Below are 23,831 nucleotides of genomic sequence, written 5' to 3' on the forward strand. Positions count from 1 at the left end.
GTAGTTGGAGTATTAATTGCTGTTGTCGTTGGAGTAGTAGTAGGTACAGTTGTTGTAGTGGGTGAAGTGGTTGTTGTAGTTGGTGCATTGATTGTAGCTGTGATTGTAGTTGGCGGTGTGGTCGTAGTTGGTCCAGTAGTTGCTGTTATTGTCGGTGGTGCCGTGGTTGTAGTTGTCGCTAAGGAATCAGACATTAGGTTAAGAACAAATTGAGAAACTTTCAATACTTTGTGTTCTTTGAATTCTCAACATTACTTACATGTGCCAACGACGATGGAGTTGACTTCAATGTCAAAGTTGGTGACATTTGGAGCTGCATCAATCAAAACATTCTGAATTTGAGTGTTGTTAGGAACAGATGTTTCTGCAAACCTTACGTCCATGGTGTTGATAATTGATCCACGTCTGCCAAATAAAAGACAGTGTGTGAAATGTCTGACTTAAGACAGTATTCTTGAAGTAAAACTAATAAGTCAAAATATTAAAATGAACCTGACCTGAAAGCCACAACATCCAAGGAGTTGAAAGAAGAAAAACGACTTCGGAAGAGGGGTTCAAGCTGTAAAAGCAAAATACAACATTTCTTAAAACTACTGTATGTTCTATGTGATCATGAGCTAGATTGGGGAATGAGATGTTTTTTTTTTTTTTTTCTCAGTCATCAGTTTCATTCATACAGTTAGGCCAAATTGGACCACAAACTCAGAAAATATTAATGTTTGGGGGCAGTGTTCAAGATTTTTGCAATAGAAAAATGTTGAATGTATTTTGTATAATCAACCTTTTGGAAACGACTGATATAATGTATTTTTAATTGTGCATTTCTAGAAACAGGTTTAAATTGGATGTTTATAGTCTAACTTCTATTAATAATTACACTTGAGATTGAGAGTCTTAATCTACTGATCAAGAAGTCTTACCTGGTTCTTTATTGTGGATGCTCGATTTTTAAAGCCTGTTGATGATGTATTCAGCAAGTCCTCTGTAAATGTGTCAATAACTGATCTGAAAGTCACAACTCTTGTTGCAAGGACTACATTTGGTGAAGTGGTTGCTGTTAGGGTTGGCACACTGGCTGTGGTTGGTGCAGGGATTGTTAAAGAAGTAGATGCACCCATAGTTGATGTGGGTGGTGCGGTCGTCGTTATAGTTGGTTCTGTGATTAGGGTTGTACTTGCTGCAGTAGTCATTGTTGTAGTTGGTGCAGTGCTTGTAGTAGATGCAGTTGTAGTTGGAGGAGATGTTGTTGATGTAGTGGGTGTAGTAGTAGTTGTAGCTGGTGCAGTGGTTGTAGTTGTAGTAGATGCACTTGTTGTGGTTGTAGTTGGTGCAATTGTTGTGGCAGCAGTCGATGCTGTGGATGTTGTTGTAGTAGGTGCACTTGTTGTTGTAGTGGGTGGAGTGGTTGTTGTAGTTGGTGCTGTGGTTGTAGTTGGTACAGTGGTTGTGGTTGTAGGAGATACAGTGGCTGTGGTTGCAGTTGGCGAACTGGATGTGGTTGTAGGAGGTGCAGTTGTTGTTGTTGTAGTTGGTGTAGTGGTTGTGGTTGTAGTTGTTGTGGTTGTAGTGGGTGAAGCGGTTGTTGTAGTTGGTGCCATGGTTGTGGTTGTAGATGGTACAGTGGTTGTGGTTGTAGTAGACGCAGGGGTTGTGGTTGGAGTTGGAGTACTGCTTGTGGTTGAAGTAGGTGCAGTTGTTGTTGTTGTAGAGGGTGCCGTGGTTGTAGTTGGTAGAGTGATTATAGTTGGTGTACTGGTTGTAGTTGGAGTACTTGTGGTTGTAGTAGGTGCAGTTGTTGTTGTTGTAGTTGGAGCATCTGTCGACGTTATAATTGGTGCCGTTGTTGAAGTTGGTGAAGTGGATGTCGTTGTAGTAGGTGTAGTTGTTGTTGTTGCTGTTGTAGTGGGTGAAGTGGTTGATGTAGATGGGGCCATGGTTGTGGTTGTAGTTGGTACAGTGGTTGTGGTTGTAGTTGGTGCACTTGTTGTGGTTGTAGTTGGAGCGTCAGTCATTGTTGTAGTTGGTGCAGTGGTTGTAGTAGGTGCAGTTGTTGTGGTTGTAGTTGGAACGTCAGTCGTTGTTGTAGTTGTAGTGGGTGAAGTGATTGTTGTAGTTGGGGCCATGGTTGTACTTGGTGCAGTTGTTGTTGTTGTAGTTGGTGCAGTAGTTGTAGTTGGCGAAGTGGATGTGGTTGTAGTAGGTGCAGTTGTTGTTGTAGTGGGTGGAGTGGTTGTTGTAGTTTGTGCCGTGGTTGTGGTTGGAGGAGATGCAGTGGTTGTAGTTGGTGTAGTGGTTGTGGTCGTAGAAGGTGCAGTTGCTGTTGTTGTTGTTGTTGTTGTAGCTGGTGCAGTGGTTGTAGTTGAAGCAGAAGTTGTTGTAGTAGAATCATTGGTCGTAGCTGTAGTAGGTGCACTTGTTGTGGTTGCAGTTGGTTCTGTAATTGTGGTTGTAGTTGGGGCCGGGGTTGTGGTTGGTACAGTAGTTGTTGTAGTTAGGGCAGTGGTTGTCATTGTAGTTGGTGCAGTGGTTGTTGTTGTAGGAGATACAGTGGCTGTGGTTGCAGTTGGCGAACTGGATGTGGTTGTAGTAGGTGCAGTTGTTGTTGTGGTTGTAGTTGTTGTGGTTGTAGTGGGTGAAGCGGTTGTTGTAGTTGGTGCCATGGTTGTGGTTGTAGAAGGTACAGTGGTTGTGGTTGTAGTAGACGCAGGGGTTGTGGTTGGAGTTGGAGTACTGCTTGTGGTTGAAGTAGGTGCAGTTGTTGTAGTTGGTTCCGTGGTTGTGGTTGTACTTGGTACAATGGTGGTGGTTATAGGAGATGCAGTGGTTGTGGTTATAGTTGAAACATCAGTTGTTGCTGTAGTTGATTCAGTGGTTGTAGTTGGCAAAGTGGGTGTGGTTGTAGTTGGTACAGTGGTTGTAGTTGGTGTAGTGGTTGTGGTTGTAGTAGGTGCAGCTGTTGTTGTTGTAGTGGGTGCCGTGGTTGTAGGTGGTAGAGTGGTTATAGTTGGTGTACTGGTTGTAGTTGGAGTACTTGTGGTTGTAGTAGGTGCAGTTGTTGTTGTTGTAGTTGGAGCATCTGTCGACATTATAATTGGTGCCGTTGTTGAAGTTGGTGAAGTGGATGTCGTTGTAGTAGGTGTAGTTGTTGTTGTTGCTGTTGTAGTGGGTGAAGTGGTTGATGTAGATGGGGCCATGGTTGTGGTTGTAGTTGGTACAGTGGTTGTGGTTGTAGTTGGTGCACTTGTTGTGGTTGTAGTTGGAGCGTCAGTCATTGTTGTAGTTGGTGCAGTGGTTGTAGTAGGTGCAGTTGTTGTGGTTGTAGTTGGAGCGTCAGTCATTGTTGTAGTTGGTGCAGTGGTTGTAGTAGGTGCAGTTGCTGTGGTTGTAGTTGGAGCGTCAGTCGTTGTAGTTGGTGCAGTGGTTGTCGTTGGTACAGTCGTTGTTGTTATTGTAGTGGGTGAAGTGATTGTTGTAGTTGGGGCCATGGTTGTGGTTGTTGTTGTTGTAGTTGGTGCAGTAGTTGTAGTTGGCGAAGTGGATGTGGTTGTAGTAGGTGCAGTTGTTGTTGTAGTGGGTGGAGTGGTTGTGGTTGGAGTAGATGCATTGGTTGTAGTTGGTGTAGTGGTTGTGGTCGTAGAAGGTTCAGTTGTTGTTGTTGTTGTTGTAGCTGGTGCAGTGGTTGTCGTTGAAGCAGAAGTTGTTGTAGTAGATGCAGTGTTCGTAGCTGTAGTAGGTGCACTTGTTGTGGTTGCAGTTGGTTCTGTAATTGTGGTTGTAGTTGGGGCCGTGGTTGTGGTTGGTACAGTAGTTGTTGTAGTTAGGGCAGTGGTTGTCATTGTCGTTGGTGCAGTGGTTGTTGTTGCAGTAGGTGTAATGGTCGTTGTTGTAGCTGCTGTAGTGGTTGTGGTTGTAGCAGGTGCAATGGTTGTTGTTGTAGTTGGTGCAATGGTTGTGGTTGTAGTTGGTGCAATGGTTGTACTTGGTGCAGTTGTTGTGGTTGTAGTTGGAGCATCAGTTGTTGTGGTTGTAGTTGGAGCATCAGTTGTTGTTGTTGTAGTTGGTGCAGTAGTTGTAGTTGGCGAAGTGGATGTGGTTGTAGTAGGTGCAGTTGTTGTTGTAGTGGGTGGAGTGGTTGTTGTAGTTTGTGCCGTGGTTGTGGTTGGAGTAGATGCAGTGGTTGTAGTTGGCGTAGTGGTTGTGGTCGTAGAAGGTGCAGTTGTTGTTGTTGTTGTTGTTGTTGTAGCTTGTGCAGTGGTTGTAGTTGAAGCAGAAGTTGTTGTAGTAGATGCAGTGGTCGTAGCTGTAGTAGGTGCACTTGTTGTGGTTGCAGTTGGTGTAATGGTCGTTGTTGTAGCTGCTGTAGTGGTTGTGGTTGTAGAAGGTGAAGTGGTTGTTGTAGTTGGGGCTGTGGTTGTGGTTGTATTTGCTACAGTGGTTGTGGTTGTAGGTGGTGTAGTAGTTGTGGTGGTACTTGCTGCAGTTGTTGTGGTTGTAGTTGGAGCATCAGTCGTTTCTGTAGTTGGTACAGTGGTTGTAGTTGGCGAAGTGGATGTGGTTGTAGTAGGTGCAGTTGTTGTTGTGGGTGAAGTCGTTGTTGTTGTTGTAGTGGGTGAAGTGATTGTTGTAGTTGGGGCCATGGTTGTGGTTGTAGTTGGTACAATGGTTGTACTTGGTGCAGTTGTTGTGGTTGTAGTTGGAGCATCAGTTGTTGTTGTTGTTGTTGTTGTTGTAGTTGGTGCAGTAGTTGTAGTCGGCGAAGTGGATGTGGTTGTAGTAGGTGCAGTTGTTGTTGTAGTGGGTGGAGTGGTTGTTGTAGTGGGTGGAGTGGTTGTTGTAGTGGGTGGAGTGGTTGTGGTTGGAGTAGATGCAGTGGTTGTAGTTGGTGTAGTTGTTGTGGTCGTAGAAGGTGCAGTTGTTGTTGTTGTAGCTGGTGCAGTGGTTGTAGTTGAAGCAGAAGTTGTTGTAGTAGATGCAGTGTTCGTAGCTGTAGTAGGTGCACTTGTTGTGGTTGCAGTTGGTTCTGTAATTGTGGTTGTAGTTGGGGCCGTGGTTGTGGTTGGTACAGTAGTTGTTGTAGTTAGGGCAGTGGTTGTCATTGTCGTTGGTGCAGTGGTTGTTGTTGCAGTAGGTGTAATGGTTGTTGTTGTAGCTGCTGTAGTGGTTGTGGTTGTAGCAGGTGCAATGGTTGTTGTTGTAGTTGGTGCAATGGTTGTGGTTGTAGTTGGTACAATGGTTGTACTTGGTGCAGTTGTTGTGGTTGTAGTTGGAGCATCAGTTGTTGTTGTTTGTGCAGTAGTTGTAGTTGGTGAAGTGGATGTGGTTGTAGTAGGTGCAGTTGTTGTTGTAGTGGGTGGAGTGGTTGTTGTAGTTTGTGCCGTGGTTGTGGTTGGAGTAGATGCAGTGGTTGTAGTTGGTGTAGTGGTTGTGGTCGTAGAAGGTGCAGTTGTTGTTGTTGTTGTTGTTGTAGCTTGTGCAGTGGTTGTAGTTGAAGCAGAAGTTGTTGTAGTAGATGCAGTGGTCGTAGCTGTAGTAGGTGCACTTGTTGTGGTTGCAGTTGGTGTAATGGTCGTTGTTGTAGCTGCTGTAGTGGTTGTGGTTGTAGAAGGTGAAGTGGTTGTTGTAGTTGGGGCCGTGGTTGTCGTTGGTACAGTCGTTGTTGTTGTTGTAGTGGGTGAAGTGATTGTTGTAGTTGGGGCCATGGTTGTGGTTGTAGTTGGTGCAATGGTTGTACTTGGTGCAGTTGTTGTGGTTGTAGTTGGAGCATCAGTTGTTGTTGTAGTTGGTGCAGTAGTTGTAGTTGGCGAAGTGGATGTGGTTGTAGTAGGTGCAGTTGTTGTTGTAGTGGGTGGAGTGGTTGTTGTAGTGGGTGGAGTGGTTGTGGTTGGAGTAGATGCAGTGGTTGTAGTTGGTGTAGTGGTTGTGGTCGTAGAAGGTGCAGTTCTTGTTGTTGTTGTTGTTGTAGCTGGTGCAGTGGTTGTAGTTGAAGCAGAAGTTGTTGTAGTAGATGCAGTGTTCGTAGCTGTAGTACGTGCACTTGTTGTGGTTGCAGTTGGTTCTGTAATTGTGGTTGTAGTTGGGGCCGTGGTTGTGGTTGGTACAGTAGTTGTTGTAGTTAGGGCAGTGGTTGTCATTGTCGTTGGTGCAGTGGTTGTTGTTGCAGTAGGTGTAATGGTCGTTGTTGTAGCTGCTGTAGTGGTTGTGGTTGTAGCTGGTGCGATGGTTGTGGTTGTAGTTGGTACAATGGTTGTACTTGGTGCAGTTGTTGTGGTTGTAGTTTGAGCATCAGTTGTTGTTGTTGTAGTTGGTGCAGTAGTTGTAGTTGGCGAAGTGGATGTGGTTGTAGTAGGTGCAGTTGTTGTAGTGGGTGGAGTGGTTGTTGTAGTTTGTGCCGTGGTTGTGGTTGGAGTAGATGCAGTGGTTGTAGTTGGTGTGGTGGTTGTGGTCGTAGAAGGTGCAGTTGTTGTTGTTGTTGTTGTTGTTGTAGCTTGTGCAGTGGTTGTAGTTGAAGCAGAAGTTGTTGTAGTAGATGCAGTGGTCGTAGCTGTAGTAGGTGCACTTGTTGTGGTTGCAGTTGGTGTAATTGTCGTTGTTGTAGCTGCTGTAGTGGTTGTGGTTGTAGAAGGTGAAGTGGTTGTTGTAGTTGGGACAGTGGTTGTAGTTGTATTTGCTACAGTGGTTGTGGTTGTAGGTGGTGTAGTAGTTGCGGTGGTACTTGCTGCAGTTGTTGTGGTTGTCGTTGGAGCATCAGTCGTTTCTGTAGTTGGTACAGTGGTTGTAGTTGGCGAAGTGGATGTGCTTGTAGTAGGTGCAGTTGTTGTTGTGGGTGGAGTGGGTGAAGTCGTTGTTGAAGTTGGTGGCGTGGTTGTAGTGGTTGTAGTGGTTGTAGTTGATGTAGCGGTTGTGGTTGTAGAAGGTGGAGTTGTTGTGGTTATAGTTGGAGTAACAGTCGTTGCTGTAGTTGATGCAGTGGTTGTAGTTGCGGAAGTGAATGTCATTGTTGTAGGTGCAGTTGTCGTTGAAGCGGCTGAAGTAGTTGTTGTAGTTGGGGCCGTGGATGGGGTTGTAGTTGGTACAGTGGTTGTAGTTGGTGTAGTGGTTGTGATTGTAGTAGGTGCAGTTGTTGTTGTAGTAATAGGTGAAGTGGTTGTTGTTGTTAGTGTCGTGGTTGTGGTTGTAGTTGGTACACTGGATGAGGTTGGAGTCGGTGTACTTGTTGTAGTAGAAGCAGTGGTTGTGCTTGCAGTTGGTGCAGTTGTTGTGAGTGAAGTAGTGGTTGTAGTTGGTGCAGTGGTTGTAGTAGGTGCAGTTGTTGTGCTTGTAGTTGGAGCGTCAGTCGTTGTTGTAGTTGGTGCAGTGGTTGTCGTTGGTACAGTCGTTGTTGTTGTTGTAGTAGTGGGTGAAGTGATTGTTGTAGTTGGGGCCATGGTTGTGGTTGTAGTTGGTACAATGGTTGTACTTGGTGCAGTTGTTGTGGTTGTAGTTGGAGCATCAGTTGTTGTTGTTGTAGTTGGTGCAGTAGTTGTAGTTGGAGCATCAGTTGTTGTTGTTGTAGTTGGTGCAGTAGTTGTAGTTGGCGAAGTGGATGTGGTTGTAGTAGGTGCAGTTGTTGTTGTAGTGGGTGGAGTGGTCGTTGTAGTTTGTGCCGTGGGTGTGGTTGGAGTAGATGCAGTGGTTGTAGTTGGTGTAGTGGTTGTGGTTGTAGAAGGTGCAGTTGTTGTTGTTGTTGTTGTTAATGTAGCTGGTACAGTGGTTGTAATCGAAGCAGAAGTTGTTGTAGTAGATGCAGTGGACGTAGCTGTAGTAGGTGCACTTGTTGTGGTTGCAGTTGGTTCTGTAATTGTGGTTGTAGTTGGGGCCGTGGTTGTGGTTGGTACAGTAGTTGTTGTAGTTAGCGCAGTGGTTGTCATTGTCGTTGGTGCAGTGGTTGTTGTTGCAGTAGGTGTAATGGTCGTTGTTGTAGCTGCTGTAGTGGTTGTGGTTGTAGCTGGTGCAATAGTTGTGGTTGTAGAAGGTGCAGTTGTTGTTGTAGTGGGTGAAGGGGTTGTTGTACTTGGGGCCGTGGTTGTGGTTGTATTTGCTACAGTGGTTGTGGTTGTAGGTGGTGTAGTAGTTGTGGTGGTACTTGCTGCAGTTGTTGTGGTTATAGTTGGAGCAACAGTCGTTGCTGTAGTTGATGCAGTGGTTGTAGTTGTGGAAGTGAATGTCGTTGTTGTAGGTGCAGTTGTTGTTGAAGTGGGTGAAGTGGTGGTTGTAGGTGGGGCCATGGATGGGGTTGTAGTTGGTACAGTGGTTGTAGTTGGTGTAGTGGTTGTGATTGTAGTAGGTGCAGTTATTGTTGTAGTTGTAGGTGAAGCGGTTGTTGTAGTTGGTACAGTGGATGTGGTTGTAGTAGATGCCGTGGTTGTGGTTGGAGTAGTGATTGTGGTTGTAGTAGGTGCAGTTGTTGTGGTTGTTGTTGTCGTTGGTGCAGTGGTTGTAGTTTGTGCAGTGGTTGTGGTTGGAGTTGGTAGAGTTGTTGTGGTTGAAGTTTGTGTGCTGGTTGTGGTTGGAGTTTGTGTACTGCTTGTGGTTGTAGTAGTTGCAGTTCTTGTTGTAGTGGGTGAAGTGGTTGTTGTACTTGGTGCCGTGGTTGTGGCTGCACTTGGTGCCGTGTTTGTGGTTGTAGTTGGTGCAGTGGTTGTGATTGTAGTAGAAGCCGTGTTTGTGGTTGTAGTTGGTGTTGTGGTTGTAGTTGTAGTCGGTGTAGTTGTTGTATTCTGAGTTGGTGTAGTGGTTGTAGTCGGCGCAGGGGTTGTGGTTGTAGTTGGAGTATTAATTGCTGTTGTCGTTGGAGTAGTAGTAGGTACAGTTGTTGTAGTGGGTGAAGTGGTTGTTGTAGTTGGTGCATTGATTGTGGCTGTGATTGTAGTTGGCGGTGTGGTCGTAGTTGGTCCAGTAGTTGCTGTTATTGTCGGTGGTGCCGTGGTTGTAGTTGTCGCTAAGGAATCAGACATTAGGTTAAGAACAAATTGAGAAACTTTCAATACTTTGTGTTCTTTGAATTCTCAACATTACTTACATGTGCCAACGACGATGGAGTTGACTTCAATGTCAAAGTTGGTGACATTTGGAGCTGCATCAATCAAAACATTCTGAATCTGAGTGTTGTTAGGAACAGATGTTTCTGCAAACCTTACGTCCATGGTGTTGATAATTGATCCACGTCTGCCAAATAAAAGACAGTGTGTGAAATGTCTGACTTAAGACAGTATTCTTGAAGTAAAACTAATAAGTCAAAATATTAAAATGAACCTGACCTGAAAGCCACAACATCCAAGGAGTTGAAAGAAGAAAAACGACTTCGGAAGAGGGGTTCAAGCTGTAAAAGCAAAATACAACATTTCTTAAAACTACTGTATGTTCTATGTGATCATGAGCTAGATTGGGGAATGAGATGTTTTTTTTTTTATTTTCTCAGTCATCAGTTTCATTCATACAGTTAGGCCAAATTGGACCACAAACTCAGAAAATATTAATGTTTGGGGGCAGTGTTCAAGATTTTTGCAATAGAAAAATGTTGAATGTAATTTGTATAATCAACCTTTTGGAAACGACTGATATAATGTATTTTTAATTGTGCATTTCTAGAAACAGGTTTAAATTGGATGTTTATAGTCTAACTTCTATTAATAATTACACTTGAGATTGAGAATCTTAATCTACTGATCAAGAAGTCTTACCTGGTTCTTTATTGTGGATGCTCGATTTTTAAAGCCTGTTGATGATGTATTCAGCAAGTCCTCTGTAAATGTGTCAATAACTGATCTGAAAGTCACAACTCTTGTTGCAAGGACTACATTTGGTGAAGTGGTTGCTGTTAGGGTTGGCACACTGGCTGTGGTTGGTGCAGGGATTGTTAAAGAAGTAGATGCACCCATAGTTGATGTGGGTGGTGCGGTCGTCGTTATAGTTGGTTCTGTGATTACGGTTGTACTTGCTGCAGTAGTCATTGTTGTAGTTGGTGCAGTGCTTGTAGTAGATGCAGTTGTAGTTGGAGGAGATGTTGTTGATGTAGTGGGTGTAGTAGTAGTTGCAGCTGGTGCAGTGGTTGTAGTTGTAGTAGATCCACTTGTTGTGGTTGTAGTTGGTGCAATTGTAGTTGTGGCAGCAGTCGATGTTGTGGATGTTGTTGTAGTAGGTGCACTTGTTGTTGTAGTGGGTGGAGTGGTTGTTGTAGTTGGTGCTGTGGTTGTAGTTGGTACAGTGGTTGTGGTTGTAGGAGATACAGTGGCTGTGGTTGCAGTTGGCGAACTGGATGTGGTTGTAGGAGGTGCAGTTGTTGTTGTTGTAGTTGGTGTAGTGGTTGTGGTTGTAGTTGTTGTGGTTGTAGTGGGTGAAGCGGTTGTTGTAGTTGGTGCCATGGTTGTGGTTGTAGATGGTACAGTGGTTGTGGTTGTAGTAGACGCAGGGGTTGTGGTTGAAGTTGGAGTACTGCTTGTGGATGAAATAGGTGCAGTTGTTGTTGTTGTAGAGGGTGCCGTGGTTGTAGTTGGTAGAGTGATTATAGTTGGTGTACTGGTTGTAGTTGGAGTACTTGTGGTTGTAGTAGGTGCAGTTGTTGTTGTTGTAGTTGGAGCATCTGTTGACGTTATAATTGGTGCCGTTGTTGAAGTTGGTGAAGTGGATGTCGTTGTAGTAGGTGTAGTTGTTGTTGTTGCTGTTGTAGTGGGTGAAGTGGTTGATGTAGATGGGGCCATGGTTGTGGTTGTAGTTGGTACAGTGGTTGTGGTTGTAGTTGGTGCACTTGTTGTGGTTGTAGTTGGAGCGTCAGTCATTGTTGTAGTTGGTGCAGTGGTTGTAGTAGGTGCAGTTGTTGTGGTTGTAGTTGGAGCGTCAGTCATTGTTGTAGTTGGTGCAGTGGTTGTCGTTGGTACAGTCGTTGTTGTTGTTGTAGTGGGTGAAGTGATTGTTGTAGTTGGGGCCATGGTTGTGGTTGTAGTTGGTACAATGGTTGTACTTGGTGCAGTTGTTGTGGATGTAGTTGGAGCATCAGTTGTTGTTGTTGTAGTTGGTGCAGTAGTTGTAGTTGGCGAAGTGGATGTGGTTGTAGTAGGTGCAGTTGTTGTTGTAGTGGGTGGAGTGGTTGTTGTAGTTTGTGCCGTGGTTGTGGTTGGAGTAGATGCAGTGGTTGTAGTTGGTGTAGTGGTTGTGGTCGTAGAAGGTGCAGTTGCTGTTGTTGTTGTTGTTGTTGTTGTAGCTGGTGCAGTGGTTGTAGTTGAAGCAGAAGTTGTTGTAGTAGATGCATTGGTCGTAGCTGTAGTAGGTGCACTTGTTGTGGTTGCAGTTGGTGTAATGGTCGTTGTTGTAGCTGCTGTAGTGGTTGTGGTTGTAGAAGGTGAAGTGGTTGTTGTAGTTGGGGTTGTGGTTGTATTTGCTACAGTGGTTGTGGTTGTAGGTGGTGTAGTAGTTGTGGTGGTACTTGCTGCAGTTGTTGTGGTTGTAGTTGGAGCATCAGTCGTTTCTGTAGTTGGTACACTGGTTGTAGTTGGCGAAGTGGGTGTGGTTGTAGTAGGTGCAGTTGTTGTTGTGGGCGAAGTCGTTGTTGTTGTTGTAGTGGGTGAAGTGATTGTTGTAGTTGGGGCCATGGTTGTGGTTGTAGTTGGTACAATGGTTGTACTTGGTGCAGTTGTTGTGGTTGTAGCTGGAGCATCAGTTGTTGTTGTTGTTGTTGTAGTTGGTGCAGTAGTTGTAGTTGGCGAAGTGGATGTGGTTGTAGTAGGTGCAGTTGTTGTTGTAGTGGGTGGAGTGGTTGTTGTAGTGGGTGGAGTGGTTGTTGTAGTGGGTGGAGTGGTTGTGGTTGGAGTAGATGCAGTGGTTGTAGTTAGTGTAGTTGTTGTGGTCGTAGAAGGTGCAGTTGTTGTTGTTGTTGTTGTTGTAGCTGGTGCAGTGGTTGTAGTTGAAGCAGAAGTTGTTGTAGTAGATGCAGTGTTCGTAGCTGTAGTAGGTGCACTTGTTGTGGTTGCAGTTGGTTCTGTAATTGTGGTTGTAGTTGGGGCCGTGGTTGTGGTTGGTACAGTAGTTGTTGTAGTTAGGGCAGTGGTTGTCATTGTCGTTGGTGCAGTGGTTGTTGTTGCAGTAGGTGTAATGGTCGTTGTTGTAGCTGCTGTAGTGGTTGTGGTTGTAGCAGGTGCAATGGTTGTTGTTGTAGTTGGTGCAATGGTTGTGGTTGCAGTTGGTACAATGGTTGTACTTGGTGCAGTTGTTGTGGTTGTAGTTGGAGCATCAGTTGTTGTTGTTTGTGCAGTAGTTGTAGTTGGCGAAGTGGATGTGGTTGTAGTAGGTGCAGTTGTTGTTGTAGTGGGTGGAGTGATTGTTGTAGTTTGTGCCATGGTTGTGGTTGGAGTAGATGCAGTGGTTGTAGTTGGTGTAGTGGTTGTGGTCGTAGAAGGTGCAGTTGTTGTTGTAGCTTGTGCAGTGGTTGTAGTTGAAGCAGAAGTTGTTGTAGTAGATGCAGTGGTCGTAGCTGTAGTAGGTGCACTTGTTGTGGTTGCAGTTGGTGTAATGGTCGTTGTTGTAGCTGCTGTAGTGGTTGTGGTTGTAGAAGGTGAAGTGGTTGTTGTAGTTGGGGCCGTGGTTGTCGTTGGTACAGTCGTTGTTGTTGTTGTAGTGGGTGAAGTGATTGTTGTAGTTGGGGCCATGGTTGTGGTTGTAGTTGGTGCAATGGTTGTACTTGGTGCAGTTGTTGTGGTTGTAGTTGGAGCATCAGTTGTTGTTGTTGTAGTTGGTGCAGTAGTTGTAGTTGGTGCAGTAGTTGTAGTAGGTGCAGTTGTTGTTGTAGTGGGTGGAGTGGTTGTTGTAGTGGGTGGAGTGGTTGTGGTTGGAGTAGATGCAGTGGTTGTAGTTGGTGTAGTGGTTGTGGTCGTAGAAGGTGCAGTTGTTGTTGTTGTTGTTGTTGTTGTTGTAGCTGGTGCAGTGGTTGTAGTTGAAGCAGAAGTTGTTGTAGTAGATGCAGTGTTCGTAGCTGTAGTAGGTGCACTTGTTGTGGTTGCAGTTGGTTCTGTAATTGTGGTTGTAGTTGGGGCCGTGGTTGTGGTTGGTACAGTAGTTGTTGTAGTTAGGGCAGTGGTTGTCATTGTCGTTGGTGCCGTGGTTGTTGTTGCAGTAGGTGTAATGGTCGTTGTTGTAGCTGCTGTTGTGGTTGTAGCTGGTGCGATGGTTGTGGTTGTAGTTGGTACAATGGTTGTACTTGGTGCAGTTGTTGTGGTTGTAGTTGGAGCATCAGTTGTTGTTGTTGTAGTTGGTGCAGTAGTTGTAGTTGGCGAAGTGGATGTGGTTGTAGTAGGTGCAGTTGTTGTTGTAGTGGGTGGAGTGGTTGTTGTAGTTTGTGCCGTGGTTGTGGTTGGAGTAGATGCAGTGGTTGTAGTTGGTGTGATGGTTGTGGTCGTAGAAGGTGCAGTTGTTGTTGTTGTTGTTGTTGTAGCTTGTGCAGTGGTTGTAGTTGAAGCAGAAGTTGTTGTAGTAGATGCATTGGTCGTAGCTGTAGTAGGTGCACTTGTTGTGGTTGCAGTTGGAGCATCAGTCGTTTCTGTAGTTGGTACAGTGGTTGTAGTTGGCGAAGTGGATGTGCTTGTAGTAGGTGCAGTTGTTGTTGTGGGTGGAGTGGGTGAAGTCGTTGTTGAAGTTGGTGGCGTGGTTGTAGTGGTTGTAGTGGTTGTAGTTGATGTAGCGGTTGTGGTTGTAGAAGGTGGAGTTGTTGTGGTTATAGTTGGAGTAACAGTCGTTGCTGTAGTTGATGCAGTGGTTGTAGTTGCGGAAGTGAATGTCATTGTTGTAGGTGCAGTTGTCGTTGAAGCGGCTGAAGTAGTTGTTGTAGTTGGGGCCGTGGATGGGGTTGTAGTTGGTACAGTGGTTGTAGTTGGTGTAGTGGTTGTGGTTGGAGTTGGTAGAGTTGTTGTGGTTGAAGTTTGTGTGCTGGTTGTGGTTGGAGTTTGTGTACTGCTTGTGGTTGTAGTAGTTGCAGTTCTTGTTGTAGTGGGTGAAGTGGTTGTTGTACTTGGTGCCGTGGTTGTGGCTGCACTTGGTGCCGTGTTTGTGGTTGTAGTTGGTGCAGTGGTTGTGATTGTAGTAGAAGCCGTGTTTGTGGTTGTAGTTGGTGTTGTGGTTGTAGTTGTAGTCGGTGTAGTTGTTGTATTCTGAGTTGGTGTAGTGGTTGTAGTCGGCGCAGGGGTTGTGGTTGTAGTTGGAGTATTAATTGCTGTTGTCGTTGGAGTAGTAGTAGGTACAGTTGTTGTAGTGGGTGAAGTGGTTGTTGTAGTTGGTGCATTGATTGTGGCTGTGATTGTAGTTGGCGGTGTGGTCGTAGTTGGTCCAGTAGTTGCTGTTATTGTCGGTGGTGCCGTGGTTGTAGTTGTCGCTAAGGAATCAGACATTAGGTTAAGAACAAATTGAGAAACTTTCAATACTTTGTGTTCTTTGAATTCTCAACATTACTTACATGTGCCAACGACGATGGAGTTGACTTCAATGTCAAAGTTGGTGACATTTGGAGCTGCATCAATCAAAACATTCTGAATCTGAGTGTTGTTAGGAACAGATGTTTCTGCAAACCTTACGTCCATGGTGTTGATAATTGATCCACGTCTGCCAAATAAAAGACAGTGTGTGAAATGTCTGACTTAAGACAGTATTCTTGAAGTAAAACTAATAAGTCAAAATATTAAAATGAACCTGACCTGAAAGCCACAACATCCAAGGAGTTGAAAGAAGAAAAACGACTTCGGAAGAGGGGTTCAAGCTGTAAAAGCAAAATACAACATTTCTTAAAACTACTGTATGTTCTATGTGATCATGAGCTAGATTGGGGAATGAGATGTTTTTTTTTTAATTTTCTCAGTCATCAGTTTCATTCATACAGTTAGGCCAAATTGGACCACAAACTCAGAAAATATTAATGTTTGGGGGCAGTGTTCAAGATTTTTGCAATAGAAAAATGTTGAATGTATTTTGTATAATCAACCTTTTGGAAACGACTGATATAATGTATTTTTAATTGTGCATTTCTAGAAACAGGTTTAAATTGGATGTTTATAGTCTAACTTCTATTAATAATTACACTTGAGATTGAGAATCTTAATCTACTGATCAAGAAGTCTTACCTGGTTCTTTATTGTGGATGCTCGATTTTTAAAGCCTGTTGATGATGTATTCAGCAAGTCCTCTGTAAATGTGTCAATAACTGATCTGAAAGTCACAACTCTTGTTGCAAGGACTACATTTGGTGAAGTGGTTGCTGTTAGGGTTGGCACACTGGCTGTGGTTGGTGCAGGGATTGTTAAAGAAGTAGATGCACCCATAGTTGATGTGGGTGGTGCGGTCGTCATTATAGTTGGTTCTGTGATTACGGTTGTACTTGCTGCAGTAGTCATTGTTGTAGTTGGTGCAGTGCTTGTAGTAGATGCAGTTGTAGTTGGAGGAGATGTTGTTGATGTAGTGGGTGTAGTAGTAGTTGCAGCTGGTGCAGTGGTTGTAGTTGTAGTAGATGCACTTGTTGTGGTTGTAGTTGGTGCAATTGTAGTTGTGGCAGCAGTCGATGCTGTGGATGTTGTTGTAGTAGGTGCACTTGTTGTTGTAGTGGGTGGAGTGGTTGTTGTAGTTGGTGCTGTGGTTGTAGTTGGTACAGTGGTTGTGGTTGTAGGAGATACAGTGGCTGTGGTTGCAGTTGGCGAACTGGATGTGGTTGTAGGAGGTGCAGTTGTTGTTGTTGTAGTTGGTGTAGTGGTTGTGGTTGTAGTTGTTGTGGTTGTAGTGGGTGAAGCGGTTGTTGTAGTTGGTGCCATGGTTGTGGTTGTAGATGGTACAGTGGTTGTGGTTGTAGTAGACGCAGGGGTTGTGGTTGAAGTTGGAGTACTGCTTGTGGTTGAAATAGGTGCAGTTGTTGTTGTTGTAGAGGGTGCCGTGGTTGTAGTTGGTAGAGTGATTATAGTTGGTGTACTGGTTGTAGTTGGAGTACTTGTGGTTGTAGTAGGTGCAGTTGTTGTTGTTGTAGTTGGAGCATCTGTTGACGTTATAATTGGTGCCGTTGTTGAAGTTGGTGAAGTGGATGTCGTTGTAGTAGGTGTAGTTGTTGTTGTTGCTGTTGTAGTGGGTGAAGTGGTTGATGTAGATGGGGCCATGGTTGTGGTTGTAGTTGGTACAGTGGTTGTGGTTGTAGTTGGTGCACTTGTTGTGGTTGTAGTTGGAGCGTCAGTCATTGTTGTAGTTGGTGCAGTGGTTGTAGTAGGTGCAGTTGTTGTGGTTGTAGTTGGAGCGTCAGTCATTGTTGTAGTTGGTGCAGTGGTTGTCGTTGGTACAGTCGTTGTTGTTGTTGTAGTGGGTGAAGTGATTGTTGTAGTTGGGGCCATGGTTGTGGTTGTAGTTGGTACAATGGTTGTACTTGGTGCAGTTGTTGTGGATGTAGTTGGAGCATCAGTTGTTGTTGTTGTAGTTGGTGCAGTAGTTGTAGTTGGCGAAGTGGATGTGGTTGTAGTAGGTGCAGTTGTTGTTGTAGTGGGTGGAGTGGTTGTTGTAGTTTGTGCCGTGGTTGTGGTTGGAGTAGATGCAGTGGTTGTAGTTGGTGTAGTGGTTGTGGTCGTAGAAGGTGCAGTTGCTGTTGTTGTTGTTGTTGTTGTTGTTGTAGCTGGTGCAGTGGTTGTAGTTGAAGCAGAAGTTGTTGTAGTAGATGCATTGGTCGTAGCTGTAGTAGGTGCACTTGTTGTGGTTGCAGTTGGTGTAATGGTCGTTGTTGTAGCTGCTGTAGTGGTTGTGGTTGTAGAAGGTGAAGTGGTTGTTGTAGTTGGGGTTGTGGTTGTATTTGCTACAGTGGTTGTGGTTGTAGGTGGTGTAGTAGTTGTGGTGGTACTTGCTGCAGTTGTTGTGGTTGTAGTTGGAGCATCAGTCGTTTCTGTAGTTGGTACACTGGTTGTAGTTGGCGAAGTGGATGTGGTTGTAGTAGGTGCAGTTGTTGTTGTGGGCGAAGTCGTTGTTGTTGTTGTAGTGGGTGAAGTGATTGTTGTAGTTGGGGCCATGGTTGTGGTTGTAGTTGGTACAATGGTTGTACTTGGTGAAGTTGTTGTGGTTGTAGTTGGAGCATCAGTTGTTGTTGTTGTTGTTGTAGTTGGTGCAGTAGTTGTAGTTGGCGAAGTGGATGTGGTTGTAGTAGGTGCAGTTGTTGTTGTAGTGGGTGGAGTGGTTGTTGTAGTGGGTGGAGTGGTTGTTGTAGTGGGTGGAGTGGTTGTGGTTGGAGTAGATGCAGTGGTTGTAGTTAGTGTAGTTGTTGTGGTCGTAGAAGGTGCAGTTGTTGTTGTTGTTGTTGTTGTTGTAGCTGGTGCAGTGGTTGTAGTTGAAGCAGAAGTTGTTGTAGTAGATGCAGTGTTCGTAGCTGTAGTAGGTGCACTTGTTGTGGTTGCAGTTGGTTCTGTAATTGTGGTTGTAGTTGGGGCCGTGGTTGTGGTTGGTACAGTAGTTGTTGTAGTTAGGGCAGTGGTTGTCATTGTCGTTGGTGCAGTGGTTGTTGTTGCAGTAGGTGTAATGGTCGTTGTTGTAGCTGCTGTAGTGGTTGTGGTTGTAGCAGGTGCAATGGTTGTTGTTGTAGTTGGTGCAATGGTTGTGGTTGTAGTTGGTACAATGGTTGTACTTGGTGCAGTTGTTGTGGTTGTAGTTGGAGCATCAGTTGTTGTTGTTTGTGCAGTAGTTGTAGTTGGCGAAGTGGATGTGGTTGTAGTAGGTGCAGTTGTTGTTGTAGTGGGTGGAGTGGTTGTTGTAGTTTGTGCCGTGGTTGTGGTTGGAGTAGATGCAGTGGTTGTAGTTGGTGTAGTGGTTGTGGTCGTAGAAGGTGCAGTTGTTGTTGTTGTTGTTGTTGTAGCTTGTGCAGTGGTTGTAGTTGAAGCAGAAGTTGTTGTAGTAGATGCAGTGGTCGTAGCTGTAGTAGGTGCACTTGTTGTGGTTGCAGTTGGTGTAATGGTCGTTGTTGTAGCTGCTGTAGTGGTTGTGGTTGTAGAAGGTGAAGTGGTTGTTGTAGTTGGGGCCGTGGTTGTCGTTGGTACAGTCGTTGTTGTTGTTGTAGTGGGTGAAGTGATTGTTGTAGTTGGGGCCATGGTTGTGGTTGTAGTTGGTGCAATGGTTGTACTTGGTGCAGTTGTTGTGGTTGTAGTTGGAGCATCAGTTGTTGTTGTTGTAGTTGGTGCAGTAGTTGTAGTTGGTGCAGTAGTTGTAGTAGGTGCAGTTGTTGTTGTAGTGGGTGGAGTGGTTGTTGTAGTGGGTGGAGTGGTTGTGGTTGGAGTAGATGCAGTGGTTGTAGTTGGTGTAGTGGTTGTGGTCGTAGAAGGTGCAGTTGTTGTTGTTGTTGTTGTTGTTGTTGTAGCTGGTGCAGTGGTTGTAGTTGAAGCAGAAGTTGTTGTAGTAGATGCAGTGTTCGTAGCTGTAGTAGGTGCACTTGTTGTGGTTGCAGTTGGTTCTGTAATTGTGGTTGTAGTTGGGGCCGTGGTTGTGGTTGGTACAGTAGTTGTTGTAGTTAGGGCAGTGGTTGTCATTGTCGTTGGTGCAGTGGTTGTTGTTGCAGTAGGTGTAATGGTCGTTGTTGTAGCTGCTGTTGTGGTTGTAGCTGGTGCGATGGTTGTAGTTGGTACAATGGTTGTACTTGGTGCAGTTGTTGTGGTTGTAGTTTGAGCATCAGTTGTTGTTGTTGTAGTTGGTGCAGTAGTTGTAGTTGGCGAAGTGGATGTGGTTGTAGTAGGTGCAGTTGTTGTAGTGGGTGGAGTGGTTGTTGTAGTTTGTGCCGTGGTTGTGGTTGGAGTAGATGCAGTGGTTGTAGTTGGTGTGGTGGTTGTGGTCGTAGAAGGTGCAGTTGTTGTTGTTGTTGTTGTTGTAGCTTGTGCAGTGGTTGTAGTTGAAGCAGAAGTTGTTGTAGTAGATGCAGTGGTCGTAGCTGTAGTAGGTGCACTTGTTGTGGTTGCAGTTGGAGCATCAGTCGTTTCTGTAGTTGGTACAGTGGTTGTAGTTGGCGAAGTGGATGTGCTTGTAGTAGGTGCAGTTGTTGTTGTGGGTGGAGTGGGTGAAGTCGTTGTTGAAGTTGGTGGCGTGGTTGTAGTGGTTGTAGTGGTTGTAGTTGATGTAGCGGTTGTGGTTGTAGAAGGTGGAGTTGTTGTGGTTATAGTTGGAGTAACAGTCGTTGCTGTAGTTGATGCAGTGGTTGTAGTTGCGGAAGTGAATGTCATTGTTGTAGGTGCAGTTGTCGTTGAAGCGGCTGAAGTAGTTGTTGTAGTTGGGGCCGTGGATGGGGTTGTAGTTGGTACAGTGGTTGTAGTTGGTGTAGTGGTTGTGATTGTAGTTGGTACACTGGATGAGGTTGGAGTCGGTGTACTTGTTGTAGTAGAAGCAGTGGTTGTGCTTGTAGTTGGTGCAGTTGTTGTGAGTGAAGTAGTGGTTGTAGTTGGTGCAGTGGTTGTAGTAGGTGCAGTTGTTGTGGTTGTAGTTGGAGCGTCAGTCGTTGTTGTAGTTGGTGCAGTGGTTGTCGTTGGTACAGTCGTTGTTGTTGTTGTAGTGGGTGAAGTGATTGTTGTAGTTGGGGCCATGGTTGTGGTTGTAGTTGGTACAATGGTTGTACTTGGTGCAGTTGTTGTGGTTGTAGTTGGAGCATCAGTTGTTGTTGTTGTAGTTGGTGCAGTAGTTGTAGTTGGCGAAGTGGATGTGGTTGTAGTAGGTGCAGTTGTTGTTGTAGTGGGTGGAGTGGTCGTTGTAGTTTGTGCCGTGGTTGTGGTTGGAGTAGATGCAGTGGTTGTAGTTGGTGTAGTGGTTGTGGTTGTAGAAGGTGCAGTTGTTGTTGTTGTTGTTATTGTAGCTGGTGCAGTGGTTGTAGTTGAAGCAGAAGTTGTTGTAGTAGATGCAGTGGACGTAGCTGTAGTAGGTGCACTTGTTGTGGTTGCAGTTGGTTCTATAATTGTGGTTGTAGTTGGGGCCGTGGTTGTGGTTGGTACAGTAGTTGTTGTAGTTAGCGCAGTGGTTGTCATTGTCGTTGGTGCAGTGGTTGTTGTTGCAGTAGGTGTAATGGTCGTTGTTGTAGCTGCTGTAGTGGTTGTGGTTGTAGCTGGTGCAATGGTTGTGGTTGTAGAAGGTGCAGTTGTTGTTGTAGTGGGTGAAGGGGTTGTTGTACGTGGGGCCGTGGTTGTGGTTGTATTTGCTACAGTGGTTGTGGTTGTAGGTGGTGTAGTAGTTGTGGTGGTACTTGCTGCAGTTGTTGTGGTTATAGTTGGAGCAACAGTCGTTGCTGTAGTTGATGCAGTGGTTGTAGTTGTGGAAGTGAATATCGTTGTTGTAGGTGCAGTTGTTGTTGAAGCGGGTGAAGTGGTGGTTGTAGGTGGGGCCATGGATGGGGTTGTAGTTGGTACAGTGGTTGTAGTTGGTGTAGTGGTTGTGATTGTAGTAGGTGCAGTTATTGTTGTAGTTGTAGGTGAAGCGGTTGTTGTAGTTGGTACAGTGGATGTGGTTGTAGTAGATGCCGTGGTTGTGGTTGGAGTAGTGGTTGTGGTTGTAGTAGGTGCAGTTGTTGTGGTTGTTGTTGTCGTTGGTGCAGTGGTTGTAGTTTGTGCAGTGGTTGTGGTTGGAGTTGGTAGAGTTGTTGTGGTTGAAGTTTGTGTGCTGGTTGTGGTTGGAGTTTGTGTACTGCTTGTGGTTGTAGTAGTTGCAGTTCTTGTTGTAGTGGGTGAAGTGGTTGTTGTACTTGGTGCCGTGGTTGTGGCTGCACTTGGTGCCGTGTTTGTGGTTGTAGTTGGTGCACTTGTTGTGGTTGCAGTTGGTTCTGTAATTGTGGTTGTAGTTGGGGCCGGGGTTGTGGTTGGTACAGTAGTTGTTGTAGTTAGGACAGTGGTAGTCATTGTAGTTGGTGCAGCGGTTGTTGTTGTAGGAGATACAGTGGCTGTGGTTGCAGTTGGCGAACTGGATGTGGTTGTAGTAGGTGCAGTTGTTGTTGTTGTAGTTGGTGTAGTGGTTGTGGTTGTAGTTGTTGTGGTTGTAGTGGGTGAAGCGGTTGTTGTAGTTGGTGCCATGGTTGTGGTTGTAGATGGTACAGTGGTTGTGGTTGTAGTAGACGCAGGGGTTGTGGTTGGAGTTGGAGTACTGCTTGTGGTTGAAGTAGGTGCAGTTGTTGTTGTTGTAGAGGGTGCCGTGGTTGTAGTTGGTAGAGTGATTATAGTTGGTGTACTGGTTGTAGTTGGAGTACTTGTGGTTGTAGTAGGTGCAGTTGTTGTTGTTGTAGTTGGAGCATCTGTCGACGTTGTAATTGGTGCCGTTGTTGAAGTTGGTGAAGTGGATGTCGTTGTAGTAGGTGTAGTTGTTGTTGTTGCTGTTGTAGTGGGTGAAGTGGTTGATGTAGATGGGGCCATGGTTGTGGTTGTAGTTGGTACAGTGGTTGTGGTTGTAGTTGGTGCACTTGTTGTGGTTGTAGTTGGAGCGTCACTCATTGTTGTAGTTGGTGCAGTGGTTGTAGTAGGTGCAGTTGTTGTGGTTGTAGTTGGAGCGTCAGTCGTTGTTGTAGTTGGTGCAGTGGTTGTCGTTGGTACAGTCGTTGTTGTTGTTGTAGTGGGTGAAGTGATTGTTGTAGTTGGGGCCATGGTTGTGGTTGTAGTTGGTACAATGGTTGTACTTGGTGCAGTTGTTGTGGTTGTAGTTGGAGCATCAGTTGTTGTTGTTGTAGTTGGTGCAGTAGTTGTAGTTGGCGAAGTGGATGTGGTTGTAGTAGGTGCAGTTGTTGTTGTAGTGGGTGGAGTGGTTGTTGTAGTGGGTGGAGTGGTTGTTGTAGTGGGTGGAGTGGTTGTGGTTGGAGTAGATGCAGTGGTTGTAGTTGGTGTAGTGGTTGTGGTCGTAGAAGGTGCAGTTGTTGTTGTTGTTGTTGTAGCTGGTGCAGTGGTTGTAGTTGAAGCAGAAGTTGTTGTAGTAGATGCAGTGTTCGTAGCTGTAGTAGGTGCACTTGTTGTGGTTGCAGTTGGTTCTGTAATTGTGGTTGTAGTTGGGGCCGTGGTGGTGGTTGGTACAGTAGTTGTTGTAGTTAGGGCAGTGGTTGTCATTGTCGTTGGTGCAGTGGTTGTTGTTGCAGTAGGTGTAATGGTCGTTGTTGTAGCTGCTGTAGTGGTTGTGGTTGTAGCAGGTGCAATGGTTGTTGTTGTAGTTGGTGTAGTGGTTGTGGTTGTAGAAGGTGAAGTTGTTGTTGTAGTGGGTGAAGGGGTTGAAGTTGGTACACTGGTTGTAGTAGGTGCAGTTGTTATTGTTGCTGTAGTGGGTGAAGTGATTGTTGTAGTTGGGGCCATGGTTGTGGTTGTAGTTGGTACAATGGTTGTACTTGGTGCAGTTGTTGTGGTTGTAGTTGGAGCATCAGTTGTTGTTGTTGTTGTAGTTGGTGCAGTAGTTGTAGTTGGCGAAGTGGATGTGGTTGTAGTAGATGCGGTGGTCGTAGCTGTAGTAGGTGCACTTGTTGTGGTTGCAGTTGGTGTAATGGTTGTTGTTGTAGCTGCTGTAGTGGTTGTGGTTGTAGAAGGTGAAGTGGTTGTTGTAGTTGGGGTTGTGGTTGTAGGTGTTGTAGTAGTTGTGGTGGTACTTGCTGCAGTTGTTGTGGTTGTAGTTGGAGCATCAGTCGTTTCTGTAGTTGGTACAGTGGTTGTAGTTGGCGAAGTGGATGTGGTTGTAGTAGGTGCAGTTGTTGTTGTGGGTGGAGTGGGTGAAGTCGTTGTTGAAGTTGGTGGCGTGGTTGTAGTGGTTGTAGTTGATGTAGCGGTTGTGGTTGTAGAAGGTGGAGTTGTTGTGGTTATAGTTGGAGTAACAGTCGTTGCTGTAGTTGATGCAGTGGTTGTAGTTGCGGAAGTGAATGTCATTGTTGTAGGTGCAGTTGTCGTTGAAGCGGCTGAAGTAGTTGTTGTAGTTGGGGCCGTGGATGGGGTTGTAGTTGGTACAGTGGTTGTAGTTGGTGTAGTGGTTGTGATTGTAGTTGGTACACTGGATGAGGTTGGAGTCGGTGTACTTGTTGTAGTAGAAGCAGTGGTTGTGCTTGTAGTTGGTGCAGTTGTTGTGAGTGAAGTAGTGGTTGTAGTTGGTGCAGTGGTTGTAGTAGGTGCAGTTGTTGTGGTTGTAGTTGGAGCGTCAGTCGTTGTTGTAGTTGGTGCAGTGGTTGTCGTTGGTACAGTCGTTGTTGTTGTTGTAGTGGGTGAAGTGATTGTTGTAGTTGGGGCCATGGTTGTGGTTGTAGTTGGTACAATGGTTGTACTTGGTGCAGTTGTTGTGGTTGTAGTTGGAGCATCAGTTGTTGTTGTTGTAGTTGGTGCAGTAGTTGTAGTTGGCGAAGTGGATGTGGTTGTAGTAGGTGCAGTTGTTGTTGTAGTGGGTGGAGTGGTCGTTGTAGTTTGTGCCGTGGTTGTGGTTGGAGTAGATGCAGTGGTTGTAGTTGGTGTAGTGGTTGTGGTTGTAGAAGGTGCAGTTGTTGTTGTTGTTGTTATTGTAGCTGGTGCAGTGGTTGTAGTTGAAGCAGAAGTTGTTGTAGTAGATGCAGTGGACGTAGCTGTAGTAGGTGCACTTGTTGTGGTTGCAGTTGGTTCTATAATTGTGGTTGTAGTTGGGGCCGTGGTTGTGGTTGGTACAGTAGTTGTTGTAGTTAGCGCAGTGGTTGTCATTGTCGTTGGTGCAGTGGTTGTTGTTGCAGTAGGTGTAATGGTCGTTGTTGTAGCTGCTGTAGTGGTTGTGGTTGTAGCTGGTGCAATGGTTGTGGTTGTAGAAGGTGCAGTTGTTGTTGTAGTGGGTGAAGGGGTTGTTGTACTTGGGGCCGTGGTTGTGGTTGT

General features: G+C 45.3%; 1 protein-coding gene and 1 long non-coding RNA gene across 2 annotated transcripts in view; one reads left to right on the forward strand and one right to left on the reverse strand.

The window, feature by feature from the left end:
• Positions 1-23,831, forward strand: part of LOC311490085 — a 55,913-nt gene that overhangs the window by 14,903 nt on the left and 17,179 nt on the right. The gene's annotated exons all lie outside the window — the stretch shown is intronic.
• LOC311486000 (uncharacterized protein) lies at positions 13-7,450 on the reverse strand (the record flags this gene model as incomplete). The annotated part of the gene is made up of 4 exons (XM_084541742.1): positions 6,492-7,450; positions 2,414-2,571; positions 1,073-1,276; positions 13-178 (listed from the first exon to the last, which is right to left on the reverse strand). The coding sequence occupies exons 1-4, from the start codon at positions 7,422-7,424 to the stop codon at positions 13-15; spliced, it is 1,461 nt and encodes a 486-aa protein (XP_084397868.1). The 5' UTR covers positions 7,425-7,450.

The sequence above is a fragment of the Chelon labrosus genome (genome assembly GCF_963514085.1).
Source record: "Chelon labrosus genome assembly, chromosome: 1".
Lineage (NCBI taxonomy): Eukaryota > Metazoa > Chordata > Actinopteri > Mugiliformes > Mugilidae > Chelon > Chelon labrosus.